The sequence below is a fragment of the Canis lupus genome, chromosome 34 (genome assembly GCF_048164855.1).
Source record: "Canis lupus baileyi chromosome 34, mCanLup2.hap1, whole genome shotgun sequence".
NCBI classification, from domain to species: Eukaryota; Metazoa; Chordata; class Mammalia; order Carnivora; family Canidae; genus Canis; species Canis lupus.
In genome coordinates, this window is record NC_132871.1 from 9,302,843 (window position 1) to 9,329,759 (window position 26,917).

The 26,917-nt window shown below is 38.8% G+C and overlaps 1 protein-coding gene across 8 annotated transcripts in view; it reads left to right on the forward strand.

Annotated features, from left to right (window-relative positions):
* PDE11A (phosphodiesterase 11A) overlaps positions 1 to 26,917 on the forward strand; it is a 405,439-nt gene that overhangs the window by 203,088 nt on the left and 175,434 nt on the right. For all 8 annotated transcript variants that reach the window (XR_012023877.1, XR_012023878.1, XM_072811251.1 and 5 more), the window contains one exon: positions 16,816 to 16,948. Coding sequence is in view for 6 of the 8 variants with exons in the window: in XM_072811251.1 (XP_072667352.1) it covers positions 16,816 to 16,948 (133 nt within the window). In the remaining 2 variants the exon portion in view is untranslated. The remainder of the gene's footprint in view (positions 1 to 16,815; positions 16,949 to 26,917) is intronic.

Below are 26,917 nucleotides of genomic sequence, written 5' to 3' on the forward strand. Positions count from 1 at the left end.
CCTACCTTGCAAAACCCAGACATTATACTGTTACAGGCCACTTCTGAGGATATGAAGATAGAAAAAATAAGATATCTTTGAACACTCAGAGATACGTAATGTTAGAAATTTGTTCTCTTTTAAATGTTATTTCAATAAAACCTACTTCCTCAGTACAGTGAGTTGAATAGTGTCCCCTCAAAATTTGTATCCATCTGGAACCTTAGAAGGGGACCTTATTTGGGGGCACTTGTATGGCTCAGGCAGTTGAGCATCTGACTTTTGGTTTCAGCTCAGGTCATGACCTCAGAGTTGTGATATCCGGCCACTGAGCATGGGTCTGCTTGTGATGCTTTCCCTTCCCTCTTCCTCCCCCTTTTCTCCTCCCCCTGCTTCTTCTTTCTCTCTCAAATAAATAAGTAAATAAATAATTTTTTTTAAAGATGGGATATTACTTGGAAATAGAATCTTAACAGATGCAATTAATTAAGGATCTTATGGTGGAGTCGTGTTGGATATAGGGTGGACCATAAATCCAATGACTGGTGAGGATGTATAGGGACATATGGGAGAAAAACCATGTGAAGACCAAAGCTGAGATTGGAATGATATATACAAGTCCAGAAACAGTAGGAACTACCAGAAAGTGGGAAAAGGCAAGGTAAGAATCTCCCCTAGAGCCTTTAGAAGGAGGACGGCTCTGCCAATACCTTGATTTGGGTCTTCTGGCTTCTAGAATTGTGAGAGAATAAGTCTCTGTTGGAAACCACCAAGTTTGTAGAAATCTGGTATGGCAGCCCTAGGAGACTAATACACTCATTAAATAAGGAATATGGAATAGCTAATGTCTACTAAATGTCTCTTCTAGCAAAAAAATTCCAGGAAGCAATGAGTCTGTGAGTCAACTATTGTGCATTATAGTGATTTTTTTTTATCTAATTAGGGAAAGAGAATTGACTGTCATTGAAAGACTCATATGTCACACTTATGTTGTTTAAGCTAATTTCATGAATGTCTAATGCATTAAACTTTATTGTCCTCATTTGTAAAATGAGGAACCTAAGGTTCAGAGAGGTTAAGCAATTTGCACATATTTGCAGGTTACTAAGTGTTGAATTTTTAGTCTGAGAGCAGTGCTACCAGCAGTACTCCCTGCCTTCCTGCAGGCTTCTGCCTGGAAGAAATTCTCTTGGCCATCTAATGCTTTACTCTATTAAGACTCAGGCCTTAATTGGGTTTGGATGCTGTTTAATATGTCTCTAACAAGATTATACTATGATCTGGCATTGAAATGAACAGTTATTGTTTCACAGGAAAACATGGAAACAAGAAATGGAGTGTAAATTTGATATTAGTAATGAAAATGTGTATTATTGGGAAGCTAGCCATAGTCTAGATGTTCTTGCAAAGCAATAACTGAGGTACAAACTCACAAGGAGATGAAGCTAGACCATGTTTTGTTACTGAAATACATACTAAAGGATAATTTACCAATGCCAAGTCATGCAACTGAAGACAAGAGAAAATGCCAAAGCATTCACAATAAACGAAAGAAATCCCAAAGTAGTAAGAGGTTGATGTAACTAACTTCATGCATGATACAAGACTATTATTAAAGTGTGGATTATCAGTTTGTCAAAAACTTCCAATGTATTGGAGGCTGTTGAATTTCCAGGGACAAGTGATTCAATTAAATAAAAAAGGAAACTATGAACTTAATCAAATAGGGAATGCCAAGAAAATCCCAGTGTCCTTTGACATGCCTGTCAATGCCAAGGATGCTAAAATGACCAACATCGAGAACATAGATTATAAAATGTAGCATTTCAACATAATGCCAAGTGTAATATCAAATGGTTAAAACATGTGACATTTAATTTTAAACAACAAAATCAAACTAAATGTGGGAAACAGAATTTCAGCCCCTGAGGCCTTCATCTTCTGTTGTCATATCCACGAATGTGTTACATTACTTGACCAAAGAAACTTGCATATGTGATCTATCAATTGATGTTAAAATAGGAAAATTATTCCGGAAAATCTAGGTGGCCCAATCTAATCACAAGCCCTTAAAAACGTAAGAGCTTTCTTCCAGTTGACGACAGAAAAAGAAGTCAGAGAAATGCAGCCAATAGGGGAAGTCAGAGATTTAAAGCACAGGCCGGATTTGACACATATTATTGCCTTAAATATAGAGGAGGCCACATGTCAAGGAAACCACGACCTCAGTGCTACAATTACAAGGAGTTGAATTTTTCCAACAACAACGAGCTTGATTCTTCCCCAGAGCCCCCAGAGGAGGATGCAGTTCTGTCGACACCTTGATTTTGGTCTTGTGAGATCCTAAACAGCAAATCCAGCTATGCCATTACAAACTTCTGATCTCCTGAATTGTGAGATAATGAAAGGGTATTGTTCTAAGCTGCTAATTGGGTAGTAGTTTGTTATGCAGAAATAGCAAACTAAGGTACTGTTCGTGCATGAGTTTGAATTCGATCGCAGATGAGAATGAAATTGAACTCAATGATATGAAAACAGACTCATAGATAAGTGGCAGCTGAGCTGGTGCAATGAGCAATGAATAGCCATGTAGAATGGTTGACCAGGAGCCCTGCATAACCTTCCAAGTTATGTTAGGTCTTGATGTGGTTTTAGATACATAGCTGCACAGTTAAAGAATTGCTGGTGGCATGATTGGACAACAGCAAGCCCCTAAAATATCTGGCAACAAACCAACTAAAGATCACTTAAGGAAAGAATATGAATGTGGTTTTGTCTAAAAACTTTCCAGTGACACTTCTTAACATGTTCAATAGGACGCCAGCATCAAAATTTGCTGGAGGGTGCTAGTAGTTTAGAACAGTTTCCTGGAGATGATAATGGAACCCTCTTCTGAAAAATGCTGGGTCCTCAATATCCTGATAACTCAAACATTGGTGACTCCATATTGAAAATTGATTCAGAAGAGTGACACTGAATTTGAGGCAACTTTAGAAAAGTCTTAGTCAATTTATTTTACTTTTAATTTTTCCTTTTATATGTAATCAACTAGCATAGTTTAAATTTTCCTTCAAGAATGGTGTATTACAAAACTTATGTCTAATCTAAAAAGATCTTTTAAATAAGATTAAAACAGTGTAAGTGGTAAGACGAATTGCCTCATGGCATTTTTTTTTTTTTTTTTTTTTACTGGTTCAAAAATAACAATGCATCTTACAATTGGTAGTATTGTAGATTCCATCAAATAATATGACCTTTCACACATTGTTTTTCCTGTGGTTTTTCTACCCCCTCAGCTCACTTACATCTACCCCTGAGAGTACAAGTATCTCAACTTTGAGAAACACCTTTGGGGACATTTAGGGTTTCTTTCAGTTTTTAGATTGGACAGCCTGGTGATTTTTCTCAACATTAGTTTTCTGCGTTATATTTTTTAGGTCAAAATATTGAAACTTATGTTTAAATACCTTACTGATTTTTTTCCTTTCCTTACTATTCTGTGTGGAATCTAGTTTTGTAAACAAATTATCTCTCCCAGCAGTGATTTGCAACCATTCTTTACTTTTCTTTAACTCTTTCCTTTAGGCTTGCAGCCCCCATGGCCCAAATCTGGCCATTTTAAAAGGGGAACTAGCTTCCATAGGATGTGACTATTATGAGACAAAAGTACAGGATGAGCTCTCAAGTTGATTCATGAATCTGTAAATAAGACTCCCAGAGATGTTCTTTGTTCTTGTCCAGCAGCAATGATATATTCGAGAATAAACCTGGAATAGACTACCTTAGCTGAAAAGACTAAGTATGATAACTGAGGATTTTATTTATTCACTTTACTGTGATTATATCCTGCAATCATACTGTACATTTTATAATCCTGAGATGTACCTGGCCCAGGTGAAATGATCTCTAGCACCTATCCAGATTATGAATATGATTCTAGGCGTATGCTTCCAGAAACTGTGATGTAACTCACCCTCACTTGGCCATACTACTCACCCTGATGAGGATTTTAGGGATCAGAAATTCTACTCCTACCTGGAAGAAAGTTGCTAAATATCTTCACCATGAATCCTAACTGTGCCAATTTCTTTGGGTATCAGTTAGATGGTGACTTTTAACCGTTTTTGATTATGATCTACAACAAAAGATATATTTTATATCCAAATCTAGTTAATGTATATAAACACACACAAAAATGCACATACTTATCAAAAGCAAATTTTATGAAAATATACTATGCATGTATATTCTGATGTATTTTATTCTTTAAAAAAACCTGCTGCCCTAACTCACAAATTTATTTCATGATTCACTAATTTGCTGTGACCCACAGTTTGAAAAACACGGCTTTAGATTCATAAGCCTTGTTTGATTAATACATGGAGTATGTGTGGCCTCAATTGATGCCTATATTTGTTTTTTTAAATATGCTGGTTTTATGAAATATAAAACCTAAACTTTCAAGAACATTTTCACTCAAATAGATGCTGTGCTTCAAATTTGACACCTTGGGGAGTGTTTTGTTTGTGTAAGTTTGTGTACCACTAGTTAGTACAAGTAAATGAAATGTGTTACATAATCTGTTGATAAGGTTGACAGTTTCTATGATCACTTTGAATATGCCATTCAGTGGCCTCCTGGCCTCCAGGGGTTCTGATCATGGAGCTCTTACTTAATCTTACTGAGAATCACTTGTATGTGATGAATCACATCTCTTTTGTTGCTTTCAAGAATCTTTCTGTGTCACTGGTTTTCAACAGTTTAGTCAGGATGTGTACAGGTGTGGGTCCCTTTGAGTTTATCCTACTTAGAATTTGTTGAGCCTCCTGCATATACAAATTAATATTTCTTTTAATCAAACATGCTAAGTTTTTAGCCATTAATTCTTCAAATATTCTTTCTGTCCCTTTTTCCCTTTCCTGTCTTTTGGAGACTCCCATAATGTGTATGTTCATATACTCAATGATATTTCACAGGTCTCTGATTTAATTTCCTTCATTCTTTGTTTTTCTGCTTCTCAAATCAGATATTCTCAAATAACCTATCTTCCAGTTTGGTGATTCTTTCTTCTGGTTTCTCAATCTTTCTGTTGAACCCTCCTAGTGAATTTTTCATTTCAGTGGTTGTACTTTTCAATCCTAGAACTTCTTTTTCATTCATTTTTTATAATTTTTTTATAATTTCCAACTCTTTGTTGATATTCTGTATTTGATGAGACATTGTTCTCTTATTTTCCTTTAGTTCCTTAGATTTGGTTCCTATTTGGTATTTTGAATGTATTTATAATAGCTCAATTAAAGTCTTTGTTTAGTAAGTCCCAAATCTGGACTTACTCATGGGCAGTTTCTGTTGATTGCTTTTTCTCCTGTGTATTTTCCCCTTTCTTTGTATGTCACATTTATTTTCTGTTGAAAGCAGAATAGATTAAGTGATATAGTGTGGAAACTCTGGAGATTAGATCCACTTCCCACTCACTCCATCTAAGGTTTGTTGTTGTTTCTCTTTGTTGCTATTATTGTTGCTGCTGATATTTATTGTTTAGTGACTTTCCTGAACTATTCTTTGTTGTGTACGGCAACTGAATTCTCTGCTTGGTTAGCTTCTTCTTGACTAATGACTGTACAGATTTCCTTAAAAGCCTTCAGCCAATAAACCTTCCAGCCTTGCTGAGGAGATCTGTATGCATGTGGGTGATACCTTCAATTCTCTGATGGCAAGTTCATGTAGCTTTCACTTTCTGCTTACACAGAGCTTCAAGGTCACCCAGAGGAAAGGGATTAGGTCCTTCTTGGGTCTTTATTGAACATACACACAACTCTGCAAATGACTGTGCCTTCTAGATTTCCAGTAATATGTCAGAGCTTTTCAAAACCCCATAGAAATATCTCATTTCCATGCTGCTGCTTTTAAGTTGTCTCTTCCACTTCTTAGTAGCTGCAACTGTTATCCCTGCCTACAGCAGTTGCAGTGTTTTTTGTTTTTGTTTTTGTTTTTTAGCAGTTGCAGTGTTAAACAATTACTGCTGTTTTTTTCCCCACAAATACCCCCAAGGTGAAGGCTGTTGTCAGTGAGCAAGCCCCAAGTCAGGTCGAATAAAGACAAGCTGTGTGGAGCTGCCAAACAGGTCAAATAATGACAATTCTCTGGGGATAGGACTTTTAGGGAGCTCCAAATATGTTTTTCCTTTGCCAGTGACTGCTAGGCTGCTGGTTTTCACAGCTAACATGATTATGTAGCTCTTGGTTTTCATAGCTACCCTAGAATTGAGGGGAGGGAGATGAGAATAAAGTCCATTAAAATGCCCCAAAACTTGCTGTTCTTAAGAGATTCAACTGTTTTTCTCGAATAAACACTCCTCAGATTTTTGCAAGCCTTTCCTTAATTTGCAGAGTTCTCAAAAGTTGATTTTGACAATTTTTGCTAGTGTTCTTACTACTTTTAAGGAAGAACAAATTTTCAATGGCCCTTATTCTGTCAAATTGGAAGACTGTCCTCTTCTTTTACCTTCTTTTTTTTTTTTTTAAAGATTTTATTCATGAAAGACACACACACACAGAGGGAGAGAGAGGCAGACACACAGGCAGAGGGAGAAACAGGCTCCATGCAGGGAGCCTGATGTGGGACTTTATCCCAGGACTCTGAGATCACGCCCTGAGCGGAAGGCAGATGCTCAACTGCTGGGCCACCCAGGCGTCCCCTTTTTACCTTCTTTTTAATCTCTGTTAACTAGAGTGATAGGAAATGGTAAACAAACTCACACACTGATGTAAGACAAAACATTTCCACAGTATGTGATGAATATATTCTTTTTTCCTACTTTCTTCTTCAAGAATTTCTTTCTTCTTCAGGTTCTTTTTAAAAAGCATGTGGAAAAAAAAAAAAAAAGCATGTGCTAGGAAGCCTGTGATGGGTGTTTTGTATGAATAAAAAGATGGTACCTGTTCTGATTTCAAGAAAATGAAGAAAACCTTTAAAATGTTAAAAATTAAAACAAAACTATCACCATCACCACCACCAGTCATCTTGCTAGGTCGCTTCCCTTAAAACAAAAATTTTAGGACATTCTTCTTGACTACTGTCTAGCAAATTCAGGGCTGCTGAACCTCATCATGCCAATATTTAATGTTGCTAATTGAAAAAGAGAGATGCAGATGGCCCAGGAGACTTTTTATCCCCTTTCCATTGCTTAGCAAGGAAGTGGCTCAGGAGACCTGAGTTAGCTCAGCAGAGGACAAGACTAGTACCAGAGAATGAACTCTGAGGCTCCCCCTTGGTATAAAAGCTAGTTCTTTAGCAGGAAGCTCTACTATTATGGAATTAGCTATATATTTCCTGATTCTTTTCCCTAAAATATAGAGTGTTATGAGATTGGAGTGTTTCCACTGAAACATTTTATACCTGACCTAAGAATACCTCTCAGGGAAACATGTCACTTTAATAATTCTGGGCTTGCATGTTTTGCCACCAAATAACCCTATTTTATAAATACCCTCCATGATACTAGTGGTGTATGTAACAATTTGCACGATGCTAATTATAAGAATTAAACATCAATGAAAGAGGAAACATTTGTAAAATGCAGTTGTATGTCTTCCAAAATCTTCAGAAATTCAAGGACACATATTTCTCAAGTATTTAACTGTTACCTCTTAAACATATGTAATTTCTGTCTTGTCTTTTTCCTGCCTTTGAACATGGAGACTCAGATGAAAAACAAACCCTCTCATTACCCCTATTTATTTTGGACCAAAGAACTTGTCATTCTAGAAAAACTGTCACAGAGGAGAAGAAAGCTATAAAAATGTTCCAGGAACAACAAGGCACATGAATAAGTACTGAGATCAAACATGATAAAGTAGCCTATGTAGGTCAGCTGTCTCTTAGATTGATGCTATGCAGTAAACAGAATTATGGCAACTCGAAAGCCTCATGATTGGTTTTTATATTTGACTCTTACTTTTGTAGGTCTCTTATTAACATGCTTGAGTTAATATTTTAATACATTGAGTCCACTTCTCCTTTCTTGCTATGTAGACATATGCCTGGGACTTGTTTGGAAGGTATGCCCTCAAAAATGGAAGAGCAGATGGACGCAGTTTGCCACAGCACCCTCAAGAGAGACGTAGGGCTACTTGAAACATCTAACAGGATAGGAATTTTAACCGTGTGCTCTATTATCAACAATTTTGCCAGCCAGCACATTTTCTCTCCAGCATGTCTCCAAATATGACAATGATGCCACAGTCAAAAACAGTTAACATCTCTCCTGCACCAGGAAGGAAGCAGTTAAACAGAGTATGACTCACCTTAGTGTTTGTTATTAATAAAAGAAAAATCTTTGTGATATGAGGAACTAATATTTATTGAGAGCTTTTTATGTGCCATGCATTCATCAACATTATATTGTTATATCCTCCAAATATCCCTGTAAAATGAATTTTATTTCACCTATTTTCCATTATGGAAACTAAGAGTTATTAAAATTTTATCTGTAGTCTCACAACTAGGAAATGTAGGGCCAAGATATGAAAAACCCTTCCAGATTTGCTTGGCTGTGAAAGCAAGCAGTTGTCACTATATGATGCTAAATTGTAGACATCAACCACTCACAGTGATGCCATCTGACACCTATCCAAGAGTCACAAGACTTCCCCAAAGTGACACCAACTCCTGTGGGTGATTAAATCTCATCTAAATCTCATCATTCTAATTGTACAACTTGAAGAAATGAAGGAGATAAAATGTGTTCTTTGATCACCATGTCTTAATTTCTAATAACACAGAATGCTTAAAACAAGAGAAATAAGAGTGTGATGAAGTGCCCTCAGGCAAGGCCTTAAAGGAAATCCATTAATGGGTCATGATAAGGTTTTGGAACTTCTGCAATTTAGAGCACCTTCTCACCTACCACACTGGGAGAATTGACAGGCCAGCTCTGCTTGCTAATTACACTCTCTCCCATTACTTTTTATGACTAAAAGATTTGTTTGGTAACCTTCAAAGACATACTGAAGCCAGTAGGGGATTATTCATGTCCCAGTTCTGGGTATTCAAGACTCTTCCTGCTGGGGTGCTGGCTTTGAGTCCCACTGGTATTGACTTAGTTCCTTAATCTCCTAATTAAAAGACAACTTCAAATAATGCTGCACAGCTCGAGGCTTCAGGAAGGACCCAGGGATAGATAGGTTTACCTGAAAAGAAAAAGTAAGGGATAGAGTTTCTCTTTGTGAACCAAAGCTCAGAACAACCTCTAGTCAGTAAAACAAAATGGCAAATAGTATCAGGCACAACCTATAGATCAAAAATCAGTTTTTGTTTGCAAAGCAGAAAAAAAGAAGCATCTGTCCTAGAGTTCTTGGAGTCCTGTCCTGCCTCTTTGCCTTTCTGAATCCTGCCCCCACTGGATAATACTCAAGCTAACAGAGGGCAATTGACAATCATTCCTTCACAATGAGAAAATAGATGTGCCTATGTTGACACTTCTGCTTCCAACCTAATGATATATTTTTAGTTAATGGTCACAGTTTTCTTCAATGATTGTTATAGGACATCAAGGAGAATATATTAGTGTAATCTTAAAAATATTAAATGTGAGATACCTGAAGATGACGAGGAAGAAATGTCCAGAAAGTACTTGGAGATATATATATATTGGAAGTCACAGTGGGCTGCTGTTGTAGATGTGAAGATCGTCAGTATATACTTGGTTTGGATACAAAGTATGTGCATGGAGCCACAGTTTGTTGGTTAGCCTCTTCCATTGTACCCTTATTGATCATTTCCACCATGTATCCTCAGTTTTAGCTCTAATATTTATCATATCAATACAGAAAACCTCACACTTCTAAAGCTTTACTCATATTGTGTCTGGATTGTTTTTACCTTCTTTTTCTGCCAGATGAACTTTCACTTCCACAAAGACCAGCTATACCAATTTCCTTTTGGGAAGTGATTTTCCTAATACTATTCCCAACCTAAACAAAACTGACCCTTCTTTTTTCTGTTCCCATAATGCCTTGTACATTTTTTCTGTTAGGGCACTTACCACAAAACATTGTCATTGTTTATGAGCTCCCCAGGGGTGTGGCCCCTTTAGCATCTTCCTATACCTCTTTTATATAGGTAGAGACAGGGCTGAGTTGACCATCCATATATAGATGGGTTGCCATTGCCAACTTCTTTAAGCAAAAAGGAAAGGACCTTTATTGATGTGTTCATGCAAGATTTGCCCCACAACTGTCCAGCACTTAGTAGGGGACATGATCATTCTTGAATGATCAACACATGGTTATTCTTAAAAGAGCAAAGCCTTGGGAGTCTCTAATGAAGACTAAACTCTAGAGTTGAGAACAAAAATGTCAATTAAGACACAGTCTAGTGATTAACATTATTTTATTCAGGTATTTTGTCTTCTAATTTAGAGACCCATTTTGAGAATTAATCTTTAAAAAAGTCTTAAGTGTATTTTCATATAGTTTTCTCTGTTTGAATCTTTAGCTAATATAGGTTTTTCAGACAATTGAAGATGGTGAAGTTACTTGTCCAGAGGTGTTTTATTTTGCCTTGTTTTTTTTTGTTGTTTTTTTTTTTTACTTGTATTGATTCTTTCCTTCACTACTCTGCAACTTGTCCTCAGGTTTATATCTTACCTCACTGTCCCTCACTTCAGGGGCAGCCACATTTCAGGAATTATGTCTTATCTATAATATGGCAATTCTCTTTTATCCTTCCACTGTCAATATATTTGAACTCATGAAGCTCTCTTTGAAGTCAGTGTGAGTCTCATATTTGGAAGCAAGATACTGATGAGAAAGAAGACTCTAAACTGCAGCCCTTAGGAAACTCACTTAAAAACCTGCACTTCCTATGCACCTGGCTTTAGTAAAATACAAGTAAAGGATTTCTTTACCATTTTCATGTTATTTTAAACAAGTCTTGATCTCAGGGAGGTCTACTTTTTAAAGAGTTAAAATAAACTAAATGGCTAATTTTTACTTTTTAAGGAAGTGTCACTGAAGTTACGTGACAACTGTATTTATTTTCCTTTTCTCAGACTCTTATTTCAAAGATTTTCATTTTTCTTTGAGCCAGAATTTATTTTAACATCCCCACCTTAAGCGTCAAAATAGTGTTATGACTTGAACATGAGAGGCTATTAAACATGGACAGATATTAAAACATATAAAATTTGGAAGGATTTTAATGGTTTCTCAAAACTTTTGATTTTCAACAACAAATGAATACTGTATAGAATTTTAAGCTATTTTCCCCCTCTCTGTGGTGCTCCGATACACAGTAAATGTCTTGGCAAAATATACACAAACCCAGCGACAGTCACCCCCAGACATCCACTTGCCTGAGATGATTAGTAAGTGTCTTTTTCTTTTTGCTGAAAGAAGGGTCAGCCCAGCCCTATTCCCTGCCTAGAACAGAGAAGGGTATGGGAGAAGCTGAGGGGCTATTTAATGAGGAAACTTCTGGTAATGTAGATGCAAACAATATGGCCTTGGGAACTAGGGGGCAAAATACTGTACAGAGTGTGGGGGAAAGGATTCTTCCTTTACTCCATGAAACTTACACACCCTCGAGTGTCTGATCTCCCTCAAGCGGCTTCCAAGGTTTTGACAAGGGGCCTTCAGCGAAAGAAGTAGTCTCCCTAGAGGGGTAGAGTGAGGGGTGAAGAGAAGACTTGGAGGTTTCTGTGGTCTTGCAGTTATGCCATGGCAGCTAAGATCCACTGAACTGACATGATCTCATTTGCACCCACAAACTACAAAATAATCAAATTATTGATGTGTTTCCAAACTGCAGTAACTCCTTATCTTGGTTCTGGCCCAAACTGAAAATCTTAGTGCTGGATTTGATATCTTTGGTCAGATTTAGGGGGCTCTAGAAAGTTGGTTAATTCAATTTTGGAAATTAATTTAAACTTCCAACAACCTATTAAAAAAATAAGACCTGTTAGAAACTATCAACCCTGACTTTTCTGGTAAGAACAGGATCTAGAACAAAGGTGATGGTCATCCCACCCCCATGCTGCTCAGACCCCATGGAGAAGACTCTTCTGGACTGGCTATTAATCAGCAGGGATACATTAAGATTGGGACAATGAGAATAAGGAGGGCATGCCAGAGGAGGAGTAGCTGAAGGGATTAGAGCTGGTCAGAAAAGAATGATCTTAGGTGGAAGACTATGGGAAACATGTTAATTGCTGCCAAATATTTCAAGGGCTGTCAGCTAATGAGATCCATGATCCACAGACCATAGGACTGGGAACAAAGGATGATTATTGGGAAGTAAGTTGAGCTGCCACAAATGGAATGGGATATTTTAGTAGGTAATGACTTCTCTATCACTAAAGGCATTCAATTTGATATTAGATGTCCATTCATCAGAGAGACTGAAACAGGGCCATTGTCAGCTCATATAGTGTCTCTGTGAGAATAGAAAAAGTACTTCCTCTAGATGGATGCAACGCTAAGCCAACATGCACAAACAGGCTAGATTTCAGCCTCCGTTCATTCCTTTTGCAAGGTGCCCCTACATAGGGCAGAACCTGCATAACCACACACGGCTGTGTCCATGATCTTAACATGTTCTGCCCCAACAGCAATCAATCAAAAGAGAGGAAGACACACAGAATAAAAGAGCCCTCATAAATCAGAAGGTCAGACCTGTAGGGCCTGGTTGACCTATAGGGCCTTTATGAAAGAACTGATCCTTTAAGCCAGATGTGTCCCTCAAAAAACAGAAATAATTTGGGCCCTTTCGTTTATGATTAAATTCACGACACTTCATCACTGAAATATACAAAGGGTACTGTCACATGCGGAATTTACTTTAGAAGCTATTAAAATGTCGATACTTTTAAAAAATGCTTACTGTGGGCTAGATAATATGTTAAGTACTTGTATAAATTATCACCTTAATCTGCACAATAACTAAGTAGTCGTACTATACTCGTTTTATAGAGGAAGTGTAAGCAGCTTGTCTAAGATCATTTTCCTTGGTAGTGGCAAATCTTCTTAATCATAAAACCAAATCATCCTTTTGAAAAAAAGCAAGTTTTTGAAAGCTCTAACTCCACATCATGATTTTGCATTTCAGTAAAATTTTAAGATTTAGAAGGTTGAATTGGTGCAAAAGCCAGAATGTGATATAAATACTGCGAGTGACAATCATCCTTCCTGACCATCTTTCTGGACCAAGCATGAGCTTGGTTTAATGTGCCCTGGGCCTTAGGTTAATGTACATGGGCAACATTAAACTGAAGGAACGGAGAGGTGGCTTTCAGAAAATCTGCTTGCACTATTGCAACATTAGTTCATTAAAATCTCCTCTTCCCTCGCCTTACCCCGATCACAACAGCTGTGGTGGTTGCTTCCCCCCAGCACTTCTTTTGCATTCATGATCGGTACAGTGGACTTGGCAACTAGTCAACACAGCCATGAGACACATTTTTCATGTGAAATTTGAAATGGGCGCTGAAATTGTTCATTGTGTGTCAGTGTGTTTATTTTCACCTCCCCAACTAGGTGGCAACCACCATGAGGGGAGTGACTATGGTTCATACTTTCTAGAAACCACCTCAACTCTGCTTACTACACACAAAGCCTTGCACAGAGTTGAGTATCTTACATTGTCCTACAATTTTAGAGTGATTGCAGTACATATGCAGCCTGAACTAAACCCATTCTAAGCGTGTTTAGATTTAGAATGAATCATCCAGGAGCCCCTGCTCTGTAAGTGTTTTCATCATCTTCCTTGCAAATTGGACCTACGGCTCTAGATGATCAAATCCAATGTCTTTTCCTTCCTCTTCCTTTGACTGCATGCAGTCTCAGACTGAAGTGTTTATGATCTGCAATATCTCCCTGAAACTCTCTGTGATGCGGACTGCCACTCCCTTCTTTAGGTGAAAACCTGTTGTTCTTGCTCAACTCCTACCCATTGACTCCTTCTCTGAGAGGCAAGAAGACAAACAGAATAATCTAGGGCTCTGCAGTCACACTTAGCTAAAAGTTCTATCTCCACTTAGGAAAATTATTTAGCATCTCTGAGCCTCAGTTTTCTGATCTGTAAAATGTAGAGAATTGTACTCATTTTGTAGGATTAATGTGAGGATAAAACAAATTAATTAGATAAAGCACCCAGCCAGGCCCTTGGCCTACCTTGGGTGCTGATAAATTTGCTTTCCCTTTTTTTTCTTTCTTCCCTATCCCCTGCCCCTTTATTTAGCCTTTCTTCTTCTTCCTTCCCCTAGATACAGATTTCCCTCTGTATTCGCTCCCTGGGTGATCTCACCCATTGTATTCTCCCTGAAGACAATCCCAACTCCACAGATTTTTCAGTGCTAAAGACTCAATTGGGTTTTGTTCCTGGATTTTCAACAATAAATAACGTGTTCCAGGTTCACAAATGTCTGTTATCTCTCCTCATCTCCCTCTTTTCAAAGAAACTTGCTTCTAATAGTGCCACAGGCATACAGGAGCAAAACGTAAGCCACACTGTCTGCCCACCACCCAGCTCTGCAGAGTACTCTGCAGGACCTCTTAAGAGACCAGCATCGTCACCTCCCACCTTGCTGGTCTGCATTTCATCTCTCTTAGCCAGTCTTGCTCCTTGTCCCTGGATTGAGCGTCTCCAAGTCATAGCTCCAATCATGTCACCTCCCTGCCCAGTACTCTCCAACAGCTCCCCGTTGCCTGTGACTAAGTTTTGGTCAAAGCTTTGATCAAAGCCTCCACCTTTAAGCCTTGACCTTTTCTTTTTAATTCCCCACAACATGAATACTGTGCTTCCACCAAAGAGGATTACTCAGTGTTCCAAGAACACAGCCTGTACTCTGTCTATGTCTCTGTTCCTACTGTTTCCTCCTCCTCTGGTGTTCTCCTCCTCACCACCCCCGGTCTCTCTTTGCCAAACTCTTGCCCATCCTGAAAGACTCAGCTTAAAGGTTTTCACACTTGTTGATGTAGTCCCTTCCTTCAGGTGTTCACCAGTGGCCCTCTGCCTCTCTTCTGCCCCAACCATTTCTTCCCTGGTCCCCCACGGTCTGGCTGGCGGCAGCTCTTCTGCCCAGTGCACTCTAGCTCAGCATTTTCCACACTCTTCTATCCCAGATCACTTTTTAAAAATTGTAGAATGGAATAAAGTACACAAGACGGCGCAGAGCAAGTTGACAGACCAATTAATCACTGTATGAAATGAGCAGCATCCAGTCACACTCTTTTATAAACTTAGAAATGGCTTCATCAAGTTGGCTCCTCCTATCAGTTACGTTATCATGTTTCCTCCTATATTTTGCTTTCATTGCAGCACAACATAAAATGTCCCTTCTTTCGGTCTAATGTCACAAAGAAGACAAAACATGCAATTTGTGTTGCCTCTTTGTTTGTTGTAGAAAATAAAGGCCTCCTCTTATCTTTGAAGTCCTCAGTCTCCTTATTACTTTGCTTAAGGCACCGTCTGAGAAATACATGACTCTGATTTTTAGTGCAACTTCCACTTCTCAGCCAGAGATTGAGAGAGAATAAATGGATGTGTTAGCAGTGTTTAATATATGCAGGAAGGGATGAATAACATCCCAAATAAATGTTACATTCACCAGACCCAGAGCAGCCATCGTTACAGATGACATCCACTGACAGTGCTAGAGAATGCCTGCACCTCCCACTTCTTCATGCATCTGGTGGCCTCTCCGTGCCACGAATTCTCGGGATGGCGCAAATTCCACACTGCAGCACAGTGCTGCATAGTAACAATGACCATTAACTGTGTTTAGTGTTATTCTTGCATATAAGGCAGTTCAGATTAAAAAGTCAATAGACTCCTTCTTAACTATTCTTGCTGTGGTACACTCACTTATGTGTGCTGGAATCTAGGGTTCCACAGAATGTAGTTTGGAAAACATTGCCCTAGTTATACTTGCATTACTTATGTAATTCCAGTTATCATCTGCCAAGCCACGAATCTCACATCTTCTACCAAAATTTTCCTTGACATCACTAATTTGAACAGTATTCGGTTTTGCATTTCCATAGCTCCTGGCAGTGCTCCATATGTAGTTGGGGGAGAAATGATAGAAGGGAAGGAGGGAGAGAGTATGGAATCTGACTAATTCTTATGCCATTTCTGTAAAGGTGATGATTGTAGTGAAAGCTATACAAGGGGAAGTTCACAAAACCATTTTGCATAAAATTCCTGTCCAAATCAAATATGGATATAATTTAAATTATTAGTGCAAGGGGTCAGTAGAATGAAAACAGGTTTTCCAGTAAGATTTTGTAAGTAGGAAATGTATTTTTGTTAAAGTCTGAGACATACCACAAAAGTAGTTAGTGATTATTGAGATTACACATGGGCTAGGTCTGCTGTTTTGCTGCATTTAAAATTTTATAAACTAATATATTTGCTGATTTTTCCCCACTCTGAGGTTTAATTTTTCCCTATGTCAAACACCAGTCCGCTCAGTTAAGGGATGTGGGCTGAGTAAGTCAGTGGAACTTATTATTTATTAACCTCCTATTGTCAATTCCGGTCATCACTTGACTACTGACTTTATGTCTGTCTGCTTTGGCCTAAATACAACCTAGAGCTGTTCTCTGGATCATGGAAAATCTAATATTTCTTCCAATAGATTTGATTATTTTACATTACAGCAGACAAGTTTTTTTTAAGTAGCTACTGATAATTACCTCGCTTTTCTGTGACTCAAGTCACTTATCCCTTCTTTAGGGGGATAGATAATCCTATTATGATTATAGTTTTATGAGATTTACTTTCAAGCAAACTTACATTTCTCTATTTTCTCACTGCCTGCTTTGGTTTTGATAGTTTCAAAGAAAGCATGGAGAAATCATCATATTCCGACTGGCTCATTAATAACAGTGTTGCCGAGCTAGTGGCTTCCACAGGCCTTCCAGTGAACATCAGCGATGCCTACCAGGATCCTCGCTTTGATGCCGAGGTAAGAGGAATTCTCTGGTTGCAGTCTTAAGGTTCACTTGTCACACTGGTGATGGTTTGCTCATTGAAGCATAAGAAGGACATCATATATATCGACAGGTTTTTTTTTTTGTTTTTTTTTTTTGCATCTTTCCCCTGTGATCAGACTTAGCATTGCCTGCTGTTGAATAACAGGAAAACCTCCTCTCTACTCTCATTTGTGGCAAAATGGGTATCTGTTATGTATTTGTTTGATGCTCTTTTACAATTGGATACATTTTATATTAAATGTACCCATATACAAGTACCCATGCATTAAATCACGAACACTTTCTATTAAACATAGTTTGTATTAAACTATGAAGTAGTTATTAATAAAAATGTGTATATAACATCATTATTTCCCAATAGATGCTAAAACAACTACTGTGTCTTTTAAAATTGTTCCCAAGAAATGGTAAATTGGTTTGTGTTATTGTTTAATGTTAATTTTGCAGGCACATTGTGCTATATATATACACACAGAATATAGTAAAGTGGTATAGGTTCTGACTTGCAGATGTTTAAATTCTAAGTAGCTACAATATCACACAGATAAATTTACATGAATTTATAAAATCTGTGTGTGTGTGTGTATTCAATAATTTACATGTTTCCTATTCTAGACTGCCAAGCTAAGATCTAAAGAGTAGCAGGAGTTTTTTGGCAAGGAAGGTGAGGAGATGTGTTCCAGGCAAAGCTGAGAGAGCACAGGGGCTGGGGTGGAGAAGTGGGGAGCTGAGAAGGGTTAATGCTGCTGAAAGCTCCAGGGAGATGAGGCTGGAAAGGGAAGCAGAGGCCAGATTGCTCCAAGACTTTGAACACCATGATAAGAAGTTTGAGTATTTGTCCTAGGCAATGGGGAGCCAGTAGTTGGGTTTTAAATCAGGGAAATGCAGAAGTTGTATTTTAGAAAGATCACACCACCTCTGTGACTATAGCACAGAGGACAGATTAGCAATAATAGCTGAACATTTAAGTGGAAATGACATCTCTGGAGATGGACAGGGATCCCTTCAGCCCCAGTCTCCGGACTCCACAGTTCTCTTCCTCAGGCCTGCTCTCTGCTGTCCCATGTCTGGGGTAGGACATGATGTGACAGGAGGCTGCAATCTAAACTTAACTTCGAACTTCAGTCATGTCATCTTTGCGGATCTCTGCAGGAAAATTTTTATTCTCCAAAACTCACCATCTCTCTGTAGCTGCCTGGAGCTTTATTCCCCCCAGGCCATGTCCTCTAATAGTTTCTATTAATTCTTGAGCATGGAGCTCAGCTGCTCCTACCTTGCAAATCCTTTCACACACTCCCAGTCTGGGTTGGGTATCTCTGCAGCATCTCCCTCGGCTGTCCCAACCCTGAGCCCCTTGTAGCTCTCTTCAGTTCTGATGCATTATTTCTGAGCTTTGACTTATCTTCCTTGGAAAGTACACAGTCTGGAGCTTCTTTAACTGTCCTCCTTTGTGGGAAAATATCACCAACTTGGTTCTGTGGTTGGCAGAGCAAAAATTATTTCTAGAGGTCAATATTTGTATACTTTAGCATTACGATTGAGTTAGGACTGATTTGGCAAACTTGTGTTTGCCATGTTTCTTTCTTCCTTGCTTTTAGAGAAAGAATACTGAAGAACAAATATCTAGACGGTTTTATGAAGGAATGCTCTCAGTATCCTATTATTAACATCAGTAAGAGCTGAACAAGCTGAAAGGCTTGCTATGCAGAAAAATCATTCATTGCCAATTCCTTGTTGCCAAGTCATCATATTAGATTAGATGTCAAGGGATCATGGTTGATTCTTATCTCAAATTTCAGCGCTAAATTTGGTATGGATTACTGTTATTCTGCTCTTAGCTTTGGACCATGAAGTCCAATTTTGGGGAAAAGAAAGAATCAACAAATTACACCACTTAAAAATGTTGGTTACTAAGCCATATGTAAAAATATAACAAAACATGAGGCAGTGAACACCTGCCACCCAGTTTAAGCATCTGTACCTTGGAGAATGACATGCTGGGTCATAGGTTTCAACATCTTTGCCTTTATCAGGGAAGGAAAAATTCTCGTCCAATCATTGCTCTTTTTTTTCTTATGAAAAACAACACAATATCTCAAGAATACTTCTTACTCGTACAATTTAGTGATCTTGAATAAACCATATACTTATGTCTACAGACTCTTACCACATCTCTTCCTGATTAGTGAGACAGCCATTCCACATTTTCCCTGCGCTCACAGCCCATTCCAATAAAGCAGAGTGCTCCACTGATCTATAAAAAGAACAATGTGGACTCGTGAGCAAAAATCCAGCAGTTATTTCTATGGGATCGGGCATAAAAATTTCATGCTTTTAGCCAGTAGTTAGAAGCAATGATGTCTGAAGACAGTAAACTATGGTAGGTTAAGCAGTGACTATTTTGTGAAATCACTTTCTACCCTCTGATAAAATAAAGCATGTACTTAGAGCAACGTTATTTCTTGGTTTTCCACCTAAAATGCTTTCAATCTGCTATATACCGAGTACTAGATTTCAAGTGCAAATCTGAAGATGCATTATATATGATTTTTACATGGTCACTTTGCATGGTATTGGAATTTATTTATTTATTTATTTATTTATTTATTTATTTATTTTTAAGATTTTTATATATTTATTCATGAGAGACACAGAGAAAGGCAGAGACACAGGCAGAGGGAGAAGCAGGTTCCCTGCAGGGAGCCCGATGTGGGACTCAATCCCAGGACCCCAGGGTCATGACCTGAGCCAAAGCCAGATGTGCAACTACTGAGCCACCCGGGTGCCCTGATACTGGAATTCAAAGTTACTTTATGTTTCCCTTCTCATGCTAAGGGGAAAAATTAGAAAGGAATTAATCAATGCAGATGGAGGTGAGAGAGAGAATTCTGCCTAAATGCAGGCACTTAAGTAGATATTTCCTGCGAATGTGTGTGTATGTTGTAGTATGTGTGTGTGTGTATGTGTACACACATTATGTATTACTCCGGGGAAAGCAAAATTATTTATCTGCTTAGGTCTTCTCCCTTCTCAAGTATATTTTGCCTCAGTGACAGGAGTCAACTGTTTGTTAATAATGAATGAGACTCCAGACTAAGCCGCCATGCTAAGAGACTAAGAGGCTCCAACCTTCTCCCCATGAAGCCTGATGTAAGATGGTGTAGATCATAAGATAAAGACAACCATTTAAGATAATATTTTTTATTAATGTTTTAAGTATTTTCCTCAAGATAAAAAAATATGAGAAAATGAAATTGTGGGCAGCCCGGGTGGCTCAGCAGTTTAGCGCCGCCTTCAGCTCAGGGCGTGATCCTGGTAAACTCCAGGATTTTGGTAAACTCCAAAATCTCCAGGATAGAGTCCCACGTCAGGCTCCCTGCATGGAGCCTGCTTCTCCCTCTGCCTGTGTCTCTGCCTCTCTGTGTGTGTGTGTGTGTGTGTGTGTGTGTCTCATGAATAAATAAATAAAATCTTTAAAAAAGAAAAAAAGAAAATGAAATTGCATCATTCTTGCACTAAAAGTAATTCTGGAATCATCCTAGAAATAGAGGGTAACTTTTAGAACTGTGTTGTCTTCCTGCAAAGGTTTGAGTCCTCTCTTCTTGGTCTGCTATGGATCTGTAATTTTTATCGGTGGTCATAGCTGAGTATTTATTTATTACTGATAGAATATAAAGAAATTTTTTCAGTCCAGGATTAATTGAGTATCTCCCAGAGTTTTCTCCACTGGAAAAAGTGCTTGCTTTTTGGTTCTCTACACTCACTAACTTCCTTGAATAGTTTGAAGCTGGTTAACAAGAATGAATTTGCAGAGTGGTAGCACAGGTAATCCCTTTCAAAGCATTTCCTACTTTTCTTACAGATTTTCTCAACATATGTCTATACAATAAACTTAAATCTGCCAGAAATACATTTTCCTGAATAATGGTATCTACCCTCAGTTTCTCAATGGTTCAGTGGCTAATTCTGGCAACCTGAATTCTCTTTACTGAACATGAAGAAGGACCCAAATTCATCAGACAGTGTAGTGTCTGGGATAGAACACCCAAAAATGAATTGGCTTTATTCTGGGGTTTCATACTATAGGTGTGTCAACTTTCAGTTAATAGGAATATTAGTGATTTCCTTAATTTACAGATAAGGAAACAGAGAGCTGGAGTGTCTTGTCTAAGGCGACACAGCTTCCTCAAGATAGGGCACAGAACTAACTGGACTTTCTGATTCCTAATTCAATTCCCTAACTGGCTTCCTATGTGGACCAGCTGCAGAGGGGCTCTCTGGGCAATGGAGCCCACTCCATCTTTCCTCTGTCCACAAAGGCACATGAACGTTGGCCAACAGACCTACCTTTTTGTCCTGTCTGCTCCACTCACCTGTTATGTCATCTTGGGCATACTACTTGCATATGTATTGTAACATGTAGAATTCTATATAAATATTTTGTAAATGATGCAATCTTATATAAATGTCGGTGAAGATATTCATCTGATTAAGAACTAGTTTCTTCTTTTGGGGTGGGGACAGGTTGGCAGAAGCAGGTCCTTATCTCTAAATGCAGGGCCTTTTTACAGAGCTGCAGACCAGCAGACCTTGATTATAGATAAGCCAACTTCAGTTCTCTTCATCCACAGACACAATGGGGAAGGAAGAGGAAAGTCTCTAGCCAAAGAGGGGAGTTAAAAGTGAGTGTTGACAGTAAAGAAGAGATGGTGGCACTAATCTGATAACCTGTAGCTCTTCAAGTCAGCCAGGTCTCTGCTTGTCTTCTTAGTAACAGATGTTAGTTACAAAGGTGGTGAAAGCTGGATGCATGTCCCATGGCCTTGGGCTGCCATGGAGAGATGATCACCATATCCTTTCCTAAAGGAGCCAGCAATATGCAGACTTGGCTCTTCACAAGAATGGCCAGACATCCAGGGGCCAGATTACTAAGGCACATTAAGGATGATCAGATTTCAGGAGCCAGCCACACTGTCCAGGTCCAAACAATCCACCAATCTTTAAAACATAGCTGAAAAGCCAGTGACACTGGTATATCTCAAACACAGCCCTGTTGCCTGCATGCAAACCACAGTATCAGTTAAGGCAATAGGTAAACTCCAAAATCTCCATGGCTTGACATAAAAGGAATTTAGTTTTTTGCTTATGCTAAGCCCAGATGGACACTCCTGATCATTGGCACTGCATAGGGAGGTGTTCCTTTCCCCATCAATAAAATTGTTTAGCAACCTGTGATGAATGACTCATCTAGTAAACCATCTTGTAGAGTCTTCAGATCACTAACTGAGTGCCAACCCCAATACGTCTTCTCATGTGTATTTGGTGGTTTCTTCTCCAATTTAGACCAACATGAGAAGCTTGTCAGTTTGGGGATTCATGATGCCAGTGGCATTCTGTTAATAAGAGAGAATTTACTCTACCAAGCTTTGCCTTAGCTGTTCAATTAAAGTGGAAACTAGATTTCCAATTTCAGTGTCTTTCCTACCTTATAATAACTCCAGGGAAGTCCTTAAAAATTCTGCCCAAAGATATGCAGCAAGAGAATGACCCTTACTTTGAAATCTCAGTTTTGAAACTGTTGGTCTTCCTTTTAATAAAAACTACAAAAGGATGTGTTTCATGTGATAGAAAGCCCATCCCAGGTGCTGCCAGGAGCCTGCTGTGAAGGCTATGGGGCAAGTAATCATAGTTGTCTACCTGCTGAGTATTCTCTTTGTGATTGTATTAAATATTTAATGGAGTTCCCTCCCTGTGGGAACAGAGCAACTTAGAGGGCAAGGCACAGTGATTACTTGCCTTCTGTCTGCCTGTTTGAGTTGACTCCTAGGAGCGGCACCTGCTGAGCTTGATAGTCTGCATGGTTTTAAGGCCAAACTGCTTGGTTTATGGGTGGAAAATGATGATGGAATAGTTATGTAAGATACCCATAGAGCCAGAACTAAATTTCTGAGCTTTAAATTCTACAACCTTATGAAGATCGCTATATATTTATTCTGTTACATCCTCCATGGAAAGAATGGAAGACAGAAGACAGAAAAGATATACCTGATTATTTTATTTATAGCAGCTCAAAAAACCCTCATGTTCACAGGTTATTGTGTAGATGGGTTTTGTAGTTTTGCTCATCATTTGCTCCTTGGAAAGAGGAGGCCCACACTCGGCTCCTGAAGACACGGACAGAACACCATGTGTATTAATTTTCTATCACTCCATAACAAGACACCGCAAATTCAGCAGCTTAAAACAAACATCCGCTTCTTATCTCACAATTCCCATAGGTTGGAAATCTGGGCACGGCAGAGCTGCATTCTCCACTCTGGGGTCTCAGATGGCTAAAACCAAGATGTTGGCCAGGTGGCATTCTCATGTGGATTTTGGCACTTTTCAGAGCTTATTCAGGTGATGATAGAATTGAGTTCCTTGAAGTTGTAGACTAAAGTTTCCATTTTCTTACTGACTGCTATTAAAAGGTCTCTCTCAGCTCTTACACACTGCCCTTAGGTGCTAGTCATATGGCCCTCTCACAACACAGTACCTCACTTGCTCAATGCCAACAGGACGTTGGCCATGACTGAGGCTTCCGTGATGTCAGGAGTGACTCACGTAATCACAAGAGTGGCTCTCCCATCACCTCTGCCACATAATGTAGCCTAATCAAGGAAGTGATGATCCTGTCATAGTTACAAGTCCTGCCCACACTCAAGGGGGAGGATGGTACCAGACTTGTACAAAGTGGAGGGTGGCAGGTCGGAATCTTAGAGGCCATCTTTAGAATTCGACCTACCACTCTATGATAATGACTACAATTGCATCCACACAAAATGTCTCTATCCCATAGGACCTTCCGTATGTCCTGCTATGGAAAAATATCCACGAGGAGAAAAACCACAAAGAAGTATGTATAGAATAATGTATAGAATAATATATGTGCATATATATACACCTATGTACATATATTTTTCTAATAGAGCTCCTAAATCTAACATGTCCAAAACAGAGCTCACAATCTTTTTTTCTCCCAAGCCTGCTCCTCTTTCTGTTTCCCTGTCTCTATTAAGGCAACACAATCCTTCTTGATGCTTATGACAAAAATTTTATAGGCATCATCCTCTCATTTACACATCTAACTCATCAGGAAGTCCAATTGGCTCTACTTGCAAAATTTATCCAGAATCTGACCACTTCTCACCGCTCAACTGCTACCAACCAGGTCCAGCCACCCTCATCTCTGGACTATTTTCCATGGCCAGAGCCTCTTAATCTCTGCCCCTCTATATGCTATTCCCTATAGAATAGCCAGATACTCTTAATTTTTAAGTCATATCATGTCACAACTCTGCGCACAAACTCTTCAAAGCCTCCTTATGTCACTAGAGTAAAAATCAAACTCACAATTCTCTTAGAGCTTTACAATGCCCTACACATCTGGCATCTCCTTATCTGGCCCCAGCGCTGACTTCTACTTCTCCAGCCACACTGGTCCGTTTATTCCTAGACTATGCTGCTCACATTTCTACTGCAGGGCCTTTGCGCTGGCCGTTCTCTCAGCTGAAATACTCTTCCCCCAATATCTGTGTGGCTTAAATCCTCACTTCTTTAAAGTCATCTTTCAAATATTAGCTGTTAGTATGGCCTGACAACCTTGATATTAATTCCCTTTATCCTGCTCTATTTTTTCTCTGTAATTCCTAATACCTTCTAACATGTAATCTGTTTCTGTATTTTTGTTGTATTTTTTGCCAGCTGTCTTCTCTCACTAGAATGTAAGCTCAACAAAGGTGAGGATTTTGTCGGTTTTGCTCACTGATGTCTCCCCAACAACTAGAACAATGGTTAGAAATTAATAGTCATTACTATTCAACATTGTTGAATATTTTATCTATGTTGTTTATGAACATATCTCTGTTTTTGAAAAATCATAAATTGATGCATGAGCATATTATATATCTATAGGAAAAGATCAGGAAGGGCTTATACTAAACTGTTAATAGTTGCCATGTTTAGCGATGGCAAGATTAGAGATTTTGATTTTATATTTACTTAAAAATTTCAGAAGTATTTGTATTATTTTCATCATCAGGCAAAATTTAAAGATATTTTTTAAATTTTAGACCTTTTATATCTTATGTGAAATTACATTTTGCTAGGCTATTACAAACTCTCTAGAAACTGTAAATTACTGCTTAGAACGAGAATTGAAATAATGCAAATTCTAAGTAAATTAATTTGCCTTGCCTTATCTTTGGGGAATTTAGATGATTATTTTCTATTGCCCTAGCCAGCATACAGTGCTGCTTGGATTTTATACTAAGATCCTTCTTTGCCTGAGACATCCCAACAGCATGTACAGCACGTGCATTTGCAGATGACCTGCTGCTGTATCAGGTGGCTTCTTAGAGTGCATACTCTATTTATAAATATGGTCACCAGAAACAGTTATTCTGGTCTTGCTTTTAGCTGGCATTGTGCTTATGAATTCAACTCCCGATAATTAGTTGCACTCAAATGCATTATCGGTGGAGCTTTCTGCTCTTCTTTTCATACCAGATTCTAAAGAATACCTTAAAACAAATATACTAATGCACAACAACGCATTATTTAGTCATTATAAGGTATAATGTTCTACTGCTTAATTTAGTATTTCCTCCCATTTGTATAGTTATGGAAGAGAATTTTCAGAGTCATTATGTGCAGGGTTTCTACTCTGCCTGCAGCAGGGATGAACAATTGGACACGATATATAAATAAGAAAGGTTCAGAAAGGGGGGAATGGCAGAAAATAACTAAAAAGTAGGGCAGGCCTTATGCACGGATGATTTGTTACAAATTTAGGAGCAATGGGAAACCCATCAGGACCCAGATCCCTTTGGCCATGGGTGGCTGAAGCTCAGAGTTACACAGTTAAATCTAAGGTGTCATGACCCTAAGTCCATCACAATTCAATCCTATGCAGTTTTTCCATATAAAATTCTTTCTCTGATTTTTTTTTGTTATTAAAGTCCATTGAAGACAACTCAATAGTTCTTGCCCTTGTCATGTAGCACTTAAAGATAATGGGGCTCCAGGCTCTAAGATCCTTTGACTTACAGCATTAAAGCCCATTTCGCCTGTCAGTGCTTCATAGCAAAGCACTCCCGCAATCTGGGATGCTGAGTGCTAGCCCAGCAGGACAATTCATTGTCTCTTTCCTATAGTGCCTTCTGGTCTATCAGCTATGCTAGAGTTACAAAGGGAAATGTGCAAAATTGAAACCTTTAAGAGATAGAGCTCCATGGATCTGCTGAAAAGCATTTGCTACCACTAATCTCTCAGTCGCTGATACTTAGTGTAAACCAGTTTGAGATCCCTTCCAGGAGGTAGGGTTGGGTAGAGAGGACTGGACAGTGGAAAACAACAATTACAGATGACCAGGAAAGCGAGGAAGGTTAGGAGGAATAAGATACAGAATGGGGTAGCTGTGGGAGTGAAGACAAGTTGGGGTCCCGTGGAACAGACTCTGCTGCATAGGTGGTGAAGACAATGCCTCAGTTCTAAGCCCAAAGGTCAGTTATTTTTTCTTAGGAGAAAAAATAAATTTCTTTTGTCAGAAATTTAAAGATTCATTGTAGATATGTTCTAGAAGCCATCAGGATTGATTCTCTGTGTAGGTAAGTTAAGGAAAAAGAAACTGCCTCTCTACTATTTCAGAAAAATCAAGCCACTGACTAGAACATCTCCTTCCACTTGTCCTAGTACCAGAATTTCTCTCTAGTATATTGATATTTGGGAGATGAAGTATGGCTTTAAATTATTGCTAGGGTGCCTGGGTAGCTCAGTTGGTTAAGCATCTTCCCTTGGCTCGAGTCATGATCCTGGGGTCCTTGGATGGAGCCCCGAGTCATCGGGCTCCCTTCCCTATTCAGCAGGGGGTCTTCTCCCTCTGCCCCTCCCCTCACTCATGC